This window comes from Zingiber officinale, chromosome 6A, assembly GCF_018446385.1.
Source record: "Zingiber officinale cultivar Zhangliang chromosome 6A, Zo_v1.1, whole genome shotgun sequence".
In the NCBI taxonomy this organism is placed as follows: Eukaryota; Viridiplantae; Streptophyta; class Magnoliopsida; order Zingiberales; family Zingiberaceae; genus Zingiber; species Zingiber officinale.
The window spans coordinates 56,069,529-56,079,525 of record NC_055997.1 but is presented as its reverse complement, the minus strand read 5'-3'; the positions used below and the strand labels follow the sequence as shown (position 1 = coordinate 56,079,525).

General features: G+C 43.1%; 1 protein-coding gene across 1 annotated transcript; it reads left to right on the top strand.

Annotated features, from left to right (window-relative positions):
• The first annotated feature begins 2,957 nt into the window (after positions 1–2,957).
• On the top strand, positions 2,958–7,345 carry LOC121994816. Its single transcript, XM_042548730.1, has 7 exons — positions 2,958–4,167; positions 4,252–4,409; positions 4,698–5,423; positions 5,505–5,990; positions 6,183–6,866; positions 7,000–7,108; positions 7,212–7,345. Exons 1-7 carry the CDS (start codon positions 2,958–2,960, stop codon positions 7,343–7,345), a joined length of 3,507 nt encoding a protein of 1,168 aa, XP_042404664.1.
• The last annotated feature ends 2,652 nt before the right edge of the window (positions 7,346–9,997 follow it).

Sequence of the window (9,997 nt, the reverse complement as noted above, 5' to 3'; positions counted from 1 at the left end):
ATTGTCGGGAGGTGTAATCTCCAGCAATAGCTCACTGGTGCTGTCCGCTGCCGTAAATCCACAACCGCAACCTCTACCAAGCTAGAACATTAGAAACTCCTCTAATAAGTATGTCAACCACTGAAACACATGCCCAGATTCACAACCTGATCTACCACGGAGCTGCAACTATACATAATCACTTCAATCAATACAAACTCAGTATCACATTCAATCTGAAACCAACCTTTAGTTCTGCAAACCTAACAATTGAAGTGATAGAAACCTTACCTACTAATCCCCGGATGAAGCACAGCAGTTGGGAATTGTGGCCGGACTCCTCACAGTGAGCCACTGCCAGAATTGAACCTCAGTCAATCCAACCTCTCATTCCGGCATCCCAATCATAGGTTTCAACTAAACAAAAATCCCAAAACAAGCACCAAACCCTAACTTACCTCACTGTCAGGAGCCACAACAAGCGGCGGAAGGGAAACCCGACCGGATCGGCTTGGCTCCAAGGCTCGGGAAAATGAGGCCGCTGCTAGAAGTATAAGTCCTCGCCACTATCAAGCTCTGGAACAGGTGATGCCACCCTCGATGTCACCGGAGCTCACATCCACTCCTCCCGGCCGGAGATTCCTCACGCGAAGCAGAAATCTGAGGAGAAGGGCCTCCGGTGACGCTGTAGACCAGGGGTAGCGGGCTGGGGGCTTGGGCGATCGGCGGCTATGCGTCGCCGTGAGCTCGTGAGTGAAGGCGCCGTCGCGAGGTTGGTTTGGCGGAAATCGGGCGGAAGGGAAGAAAAGAAAGGAGACGGCGATAACTTAGGGCTACTGTAGCTTCTAAATATATAAATAGGGTTGTTAATTAAGCCGCTTACAATTAACTCCTCAGTTGCTAATGGTGACTTCCATTACCATCTCATGTTTAACAATTATCCCCTTAAACTCCACCCTAGGACCTCCAAATAAATCCAGAAAAATACCTAAAAATTCCTGAAAAATCCTACTAGGTTATTACTTTAATAACCCTTATTATTAAATGGTCAGATTTTACAGGTAATGCTAACAGTATTAATGTTTTGCTGGGAAATTTTGGTGATCTGAAGGCATAAATTAGGGTTTTGGATTGGTTGGGAGTAGATCCGTGTGACTTTATTTGGTTAATGAATGGAACTCGGATTAAAGTCGCTTGTCTTGTACAGTAGTATAGTTAATCAGTTGCATATGTATTTAGCTAAAATTGATACGTTGACATAGGACTTTAATCGGGACGAGCGTCGTGACGAGATTGGCATTGGATTCAGCCTACACTTAGAGGCGAGTACTTCTTGACTTGATTCTTTAGCTATTGTTCTTAGTGCATGAGTAGTTCAGATAAAGTAGAGCTTTACCTTGACTCCACTCATATTATGTCTTGTGCTTGATACTTTATCCACTCAATCTTCGAGATGCTCACATTCGTATCTATACAGTCTTCCGTTGTTATTCCTGATAATTAGCAGATACTAGATACCATGTTACCTGTTTGGACTATTGTTTTTTATGCTTTGTATTGAGCATGCGGATTCATGTAGCATACCTGATTTTGTATATATGATGATTGTTGTATTGTTTGTATCATGTCATTACATGCATCACTGATGACCTTGGCTCCCTTGTAGTTCAGACGGACATTGGCCTGGGTTGCATGCTCGACCACTCATGGGTAGTGGTAGCTTGGAGCGTGCCGCATGTCCTGTCGTGCCCCCCACTCGCACACTTATTGGGTAGTGATAGCTGGAGTCGGGGGCAGCAGGGACCCCGTCGCAGACGTGGGTATTTAGCTACTTTGCAACTGTCCCCTCGGCCGCTCGGGAGTAGTGGTAGCTGGAGGGTGTACAGTCTGTCATTGACCCGACCTCTCGTCCATATTGGGGTCATGGTACTTGAGGGGTGGGCGGGAGTGACCATCCATGCATACGCTATTTCTCTGTTATTTCTGATTATGCTGTTATATGCTTGTTCAGTTTCTGCTATTATATACCTGTTTATATACTTAGACACTGATTACTATGATTGTATACCTTATATGTGATCTTGGTAGTTATGAGCAGTACTGTAGCAGTTTATGTTACCTCAGACCTTATACTACTAGCTTAGGATATGGTATCAGGTATGGATATATATATGCTTTATCTATACAGTAGTATCTGCTATTTATCTTTCCGAGACTGTATCCTGTTGTACTCTTGGCTATTTATGTTACTCATGCACTATCTATTCTCTACTCACTGAGTTTTATACTCACCACCCCATATATTGGTAATTTCACCAGGTAGCAGGTAAAGGATTTATAGAGTCGCCTGGAGATCTTGTCCGCCAGTTCCACGTCACATTCGAGGACGATATTATGGTTTTGGTATACCGTACGTTAGTTGTGCTTTGGTTTTGTTTCTTGTTCTTGTGTTTGTATATCTTGTATTTAGTTTGATTTTATTTTGTCAAGCCGAGCCGGCTCGCAGTTAGTTACTTTTTGTTTTGTGATCGTTGTTTGTGATTTCCGCTGTGTTGATTTTAGTACAACCGTGTGGGTTGATTAATATATTTATATAACTGCGTGGTTGTGTTTATTTCTGTTCCAGCCGAGTGGGCTGATTAGATAACTGCGTGGTTGTGTAAATATATTCCATCCGTATGTGACTGATGTATTTTGTATGTATGTATGTCTCAGATTGTCACCCATACAGGGGAGATGCTGTCGAAATTTTTCGGTAAGGACTCCTCTGGGGGCGTGACAATTTATTGGTATCAGAGCCACAGGTTTACGATGCATAAATCGTACGTTTTAGATTTTTCGCGATTTAATTCCTCGAAGTGATTTTTTTTTGGGATTTGGGACTAGGCAGTGGCGGAACACCTCCAAGTTATAGGCAGTAAGATTTATAAGTATAGTTATAAATTGTTGATAGTACTTATTGATTGTTGCTATCAGGTATGAGACGAGGTCGATCAGCAGCCGGTTCACGTCGTGGTCCGGGACGACCACGGAAACAACCCATTGAGGCTGAGAAACCAGAGCCAGTGACTCAGGAGGCAGATTGTTCTAGGGATCCAACTGATGTTGAGACGGTTAGTCGAGGACAGACCCATCAGACTCCTTATAGAGATCAGGGACGTCAGCCTCAGGAGATCCCTTCGGTAGTACCACTTGTAAGAGATCAGGGATTTCAGACACAGGGAATTCCTTCTGTGATACCATCAGGGGTACCTGCACCTGCTACTACAGATTGGATGCGGGATAGAGCTCGTATTCCATTGCTGGCAAGGTCCGTCAAGGATAGAGTTACTTTATTCTCGGGCGGAGCTGACCCTTGGGTTGCTTGTAGTTGGTTGAGGAATTTAGAAAGCACTTTTGGGTACATGAGCTGTACAGATGAAGAGAAGGTGGAATTGGCTGTGTATCACCTCCGAGATCAGGCGGTCACATGGTGGGATATGCAGAAGACGATCTTCGGGGAGCAACACATCACATGGATGATGTTTCGTGATGCCTTCGAGAGAGAGTACTTTCTTGCTACTTTTTGTCTTGCTCGCCGCCAGGAGTTTCTGAATCTCAAGAAGGGCGATCGTTCAGTTTTGGAGTACAATGCAGAGTTCAGTAGATTGGCAGAATTTTGTCCTCAGCTAGTGGCACAGGATTACGACTCGATGCATCAGTTTACTCAGGGCCTTGCTGCATACATTCGGATTCGGATGTCAGATTTTCCGAGTAGCTCCTACCGAGAAGTTTTGGACCGTGCACTATTTATCGAGATGACGCAGCAGCAGGTTGCTCTAGAGAAAGGTAATGAAAAACAGCTATCTCAGAAGAGAGGAAATAGGAGTCAGGGTTCTCGGGCTCCGTCCGGAGGATCTTCTCGGCCTCAGAAGACAGGGCAAACAACGGATGGAGGTTCTCGACCCTCTCGTGGTGACTGGAAGGACTTTGGGGGAATCACATGTTTTCAGTGTGGTTCCAAGAGTCATGCCAGGAGCAACTGCCCGTTGGATCATGCTATATGTTTATACTGTAAACTTCCAGGCCATGAGAGTCGAAATTGTACCTTGAAAGCACAATTGGAGGCTCCTAAAGTCCCATCTCAGGGGGAACAACCCTCACAGTCACGACCACAGAGAAGATATCAGAAGACTCAGAGTGCTCCACGTTAGCAGCGACCACCGCCTTCTCAGGGACAGATATATCATGTGCAGGGTCAGGAACCAGTGACTACACAGTATTCTGCCGCAGTGTCTTCTCATCAGGCATTTCCAGCACAGCAGGATTTTCATCCACATCAGCCTTACTCAACATATCAGCAGCAACCTCAGACTCAGTATCAGCAGCCAGTTTCTGCACCTCCGATTCCAGCGCAGACCACTCCAGGGATGCCACAGCCGAGCTCAGAGGTGGGTCGCGTTTATGCTATCACACGAGAGAAGGCACAGCGGGCTGAAGGATCGGTTTTCCGAGGTATTATACCAGTTTATTCCTTTACTGCAGATCTATTGATAGATATAGGTAGTTCCCATTCATTCATATCTTGACTATTTCTTGGTAAAATCGGGAGGCTGCCTAATCGTCGGACCCATGGGTTGACGGTATCTCTACCATCTGGCGAGGTACTAAGTATTAGTCTGGAAGTCAAAGAATGTCCTTTAGACTTCAATGGTCAGACTCTTATAGTGGATCTGCAGGTAATAGAGATGGTGGAATTTGATATTATATTAGGCATGGATTGGTTGGCCATGAACCATGCCACAGTTGATTGCGGAGCTAGAGTAGTCACTTTCCGACCTCCCGGTCTACCATCTTGGGTATTCTTTGGAACCAGAAGTGATGGGATAGCAGTCATATCAGCAATGCAAGCGAGGAGATTGTTGGCACAGGGTTGTCAGGGATATTTGTTGTCCATGGTTAAAGCTGGTTCGGATGCATTACCACAGATCTCAGATGTTTCTATCGTTCAAGAATTTCCAGATGTGTTCCCTGACGAACTCCCCGGTTTGCCTCCTAAAAGGCAAGTCGAGTTTACGATTGAGTTGGTTTCGGGTACTGCGCCGGTATCCAAGACTCATTATCGTATGGCACCAAAAGAATTAGAGGAGTTGAAGGTTCAGTTGCAGGAGCTGTTGGACAGAGGATTCATCTGTCCCAGTGTATCCCCGTGGGGAGCCCCAATACTCTTCGTTAAGAAGAATGATGGATCACTGAGATTATGTATAGATCACCGACAGTTGAATGCGATGACTATTAAGAACAAATACCCATTACCTCATATAAAAGATTTATTTGATCAGCTGAAGGATACCTGTGTATATTCTAAGATTGATTTACGCTCGGGTTATCATCAGCTCAGGGTTGGAGATGCAGATATTCCGAAGACAGCATTTCGCACTCGTTATGGTCACTACGAGTTCTTGGTAATGTCATTTGGGCTTACCAATTCCCCAGCAGTGTTCATGGATCTGATGAACTGAGTATTCCTCGAGTACTTGGATCAGTTCGTTATTGTGTTCATCGACGATATTCTGATATATTCCCGATCTGAGGAGGAACACAGGCGACATCTTCGCATAGTTTTGGAGACGCTACGGCGAGAACACTTCTATGCGAAGTTTAGTAAATGCGGCTTTTGGCTACCTTCGGTGGGTTTTCTTGGACACGTTGTCTCCAACAGAGGTATATCTGTAGATCCACAGAAGATTGAGGCCATCACTAGTTGGGAGCAGCCGAAGACAGTACAGGAGATTCGTAGCTTCTTGGGATTAGCTGGGTATTATCGGAGATTTGTTGAGGGCTTTTCCAGCATAACCTTGCCATTGACACGATTGACCCGGAAGGGAGAGAAGTTTAGCTGGACAGAATCTTGTGAGCAGAGCTTCCAGAAGCTCAAGCGGAGGCTTGTTACTGCACCAGTGTTAGTACTTCCCTCTGGCATGGATGGATTTGTACTTTTCACGGATGCATCATATCAGGGATTGGGTGTCGTACTTATGCAGCGTGATCATGTGGTGTCATATGCCTCACGTCAGCTGAAAGATCATGAGAGGAACTATCCAGTTCATGATTTGGAGTTGGCAGCTATCATCTTCGCACTGAAGATTTGGCGACATCATTTATATGGGATCACCTTTGAGATTTATACAGATCATAAAAGTCTCAAATATCTGTTTACCCAGAAGGAACTGAATCTGCGTCAGAGAAGATGGATGGAATTCTTGAAAGACTATGATTGCACGATTAACTATCACCCGGGGAAAGCCAACGTGGTGGCCGATGCGTTGAGCAGGAAATCCCGTGGAGTTTTGGCTTGTCACCGAGTGATGGTTACAGAGTTGATACAGAGCTTCTCTGAGTTGGGGTTGATGAAGCAAGCACAGATAGAGCGAGGCTTGCTAGTCACCATGGTTGCTCAGTCATCTATAGTGGAGCGTATCAAAGAGGCTCAGGCTACAGATCAGCATCTGCAGTTTTTACGTAGCAGAGTTACCTCAGGACAGCAGACAGAGTTTACCTGTGATGATAGTGGAATTCTGTATTTCCGCGGCAGATTATGTGTCCCTGAGTCACATCCTGTCCAGGAGGACTTACTACGGGAAGCACATCGATCTAGATTTGCGATTCATCCAGGAGGTACTCGCATGTACAGGGATCTGAGACGATCATACTGGTGGAATGGTATGAAGAAGGATATTGCGACATTTGTGGCGCAGTGTTTAGTTTATCAGCAGATTAAGGCAGAGCATCAGAGACCAGCTAGGTTACTGCAGAAGATAGAAATACCGGAATGGAAATGGGAGCATATCACGATGGACTTTGTGGTAGGACTACCCCGGACCCGGAAGGGTCATGATGCGATTTGGGTAATCGTTGATCGGTTAACCAAATCTGCACACTTCTTACCGATCCGTCGGACGGATTCGTTGGATCGATTGGCAGAGTTATACTGCAGAGAGATCACCAGATTGCATGGTATACCTCTGAGTATTATATCAGATAGAGATCCACGATTTACCTCTCGATTTTGGCGGAGTCCAGCAGGCCATGGGTACGGAACTCCGTTTTAGTACTGCATTTCACCCTCAGACGGATGGGCAGTCGGAGCGTACTATCCAGACATTGGAGGATCTATTGAGATCTTGTGTCATGGACTTCGGCGGTAGCTGGGAGGATCATTTGCACTTGGTGGAGTTTGCATACAATAATAGTTACCACTCGACGATTCAGATGGCACCATTCGAGGCATTATATGGCAGAGCATGTAGATCTTCTACTTTATGGGACGAGGCTGGAGAATCGTCAGTCTTGGGCCCCCAGCGTATTCAGCGAGATGCAGAGTTAGTTGGTACCATCAGACGCAGAATGTCAGAAGCTCAGGACCGACAGAAAAGCTATGCGGATCGGAGACGGAGACCTTTGGAGTTCTCTGTGGATGATCATGTGTGTAAGACCGTTGGATTCGATAGAGGGGGGGGTGAATATCGATTCGATAAAGATGAGTATAAACGCAGCGGAAAACTAAAATAGACACAGGTGTTTTTTACTTCGTTCGGAGCCTGTGACGACTCCTACTCGAAGGCCCGTACTCCGTGAGTACTTTCGTTGGGCAATCACTATCAATTCGAATGAAGATTACAAATAAGTACAAGAATTGACAGAAATAAAATACCGACAAGAGAAGAAGAGTTAGACTTTAAGAAAGCGCTTTGTCGGAATAGCCTCGTGGCGTCGCAGGAGCGTAGAGCAGCAGAGCAAGTAGTAAGTTTTCAGTGCAGACTTGATTTGCTTGAAGCTCCTACCTGGGGCTTCTTTTATATGCTGTCCCGGGCGCCTGGATCCCTTCCGGGCGCCTGGAACGTGACGTAGCTGCACGAACCATGATGCTCCACGTGGCGACGACTCGGCTGGATGAAATTTGCCTTCCGGGCGCCCAGATCCCCTCCGGGCGCCTGGACCACCTTGTTTCAGAAAGCTCTTTTTTCCTGCAAAATAGGGTTAGTCCGAGGCAAATATGTATCCTGTAAAACAGATTGTTAGCACAGTTAAAGTTCAATAGATGGATAAGAAAGAGTATGACTTAGATTCCGTCTTTCCGAGACCGGAATCTAGTCACGATCTCGACTTAGATATCCGAAATGGATCTAAGCCGGATCGACGCCTAATGTCCCCTTCCCGGGAACGCGTCCTCAAAGTCACTTACCTTACCTCACTTACCTGCCAGACGTCCGGTCAGCCCGTCGACCCGTCTGGACTTCTCGCCAAGCGTCCGGTCAGCCCGTCGACCCGCTTGGACTTCTCGCCAGCTATCCGGTCAGCCCGTCGACCTAGCTGGACTTCTCGCCAAGCGTCCGGTCAGCCCGTCGACCCGCTTGGACTTCTCGCCAGCTATCCGGTCAGCCCGTCGACCTAGCTGGACTTTTCCTGCACACTTGATAAAAGTGTCAGACAACGACAAACCTAACTTAACCTGATTTGTCATTCATCAAAACCTGAGTTAGACCGTTAGTGCTAACCGCACCAACAATCTCCCCCTTTTTGATGAAATGACAACCTGGTTAAGTTAGTGATAAAAAATATGCAAGAATCAAGCATGATTTTTAAGGTTTAAGTTAGTTTTTCAAGTTTGCATTAAGTTGCTCTAACTTAACCAACCTAACCCTCCTCCTTTGGCATACATCAAAAAACGAGGGTAACCAAACATAGTGAGAGTTACTGAAAACAATAAGACTTTAAATCCAAAAAAAGATCAAATTGACTTGGGGGAGTCTAAAGTTTGAAAACTTGTTTAAAGCATTAGCTTTTAGTTTTTAGAAAAAATGCTAAGTGTAGATAGGTTAATTTTCAAACATAAGTGTATAAGGATTAAATTTTAAAAAAAATTTCAAAACAAGTTTCAACATAAGTTTGAAATGCTATATAAACATAAGTTTTCAACACCAAAATTCCAAAACTAAGTTTGAAAAAATCTATTTTTTTTTTATTTTTTTAAACCAAGAAAAATAATTTTGAGAAGCTTAGTTTGTAAACTAAATTTTGTAAGATTTTTCCTTCAAATCAAATTGTCAAGATTGAGTAAAATCAAATTTTTAAGAACTAGACTCAGGACAATTTTCAAAGTGAAATTAAGTTTAAATCTTTACTTTTAGTTTTCAAAGGAGTTTGGTAAAAGTAAGAACATATTTTTAGAATGTGTTTATAAAATTTGTTCTCCAAAATCAAATTTTCAAAAAGGTATTAGATTCAAAAGCGGTTTAAAATACTTGAAGAAGTCAGTTTTTAAACAAGTTGTTTTTAAACTTTGATTTTCAAAGTTAAGTTTAAAATTCAATTTGGCAAACTAAATAGTTATATTTCTCCCCCTGAATTTGATACCTATCTCTAACCAGCTGTCTAACCAATTAGGTACTAACTAACTATCAGAAGATAGTAGCGTTCACTAGGTTAGTCAGATTAAGTTAATTATAATCAGTCAGTGTTTGACTTGACTGATGAACTTTAATCTGATTAATATCTGATTTGTATTTAACGTCCAGACTTATGCTGATGCACTGAAATAAGCATCTTAGGTCTAGACAGTTGGCCTATGCATCTCACCCCTTTCTATGTTTGTCAAACACAAGCAAGGTAACCCTAGGGTGTTGGTGAGATGCTCAAAAACTAGTCCTATGGGTACATGCTTTCTAAGGAGGTAAACTTAGTCTTAGTTTATCAATTTTTAATCAATCATTAACAAAAAATCTTAATTTTGAAATTAATTTAAGTTTAAAATTTTGAAGTTAATTTTTAAGTTAAAATTAAAATTTTGAAATTAATTTTTAAGTTAAGATTAAAATTTTGAAATTAATTTTTAAGTTAAAATTAAAATTTTGAAAATAATTTTTAAGTTTAAAATTTTGAAAATAATTTTGAAAATAATTTTTAAGTTAAAATTTTGAAAATAATTTTGAAAATAATTTTTAAGTTAAAATTTTGAAAATAATTTTTAAGTTTAAAA

Coding starts and splice junctions, on each gene's coding strand:
- LOC121994816 (XM_042548730.1), top strand. CDS start 2,958: ATGAGACGAGGTCGATCAGCAGCCGGTTCACGTCGTGGTCCGGGACGA. Junction 4,410..4,697: donor TGCCACAGCCGAGCTCAGAG/GTGGGTCGCGTT, acceptor GTGGATCTGCAG/GTAATAGAGATGGTGGAATT. Junction 6,867..6,999: donor AGGGTCATGATGCGATTTGG/GTAATCGTTGAT, acceptor GTATTATATCAG/ATAGAGATCCACGATTTACC.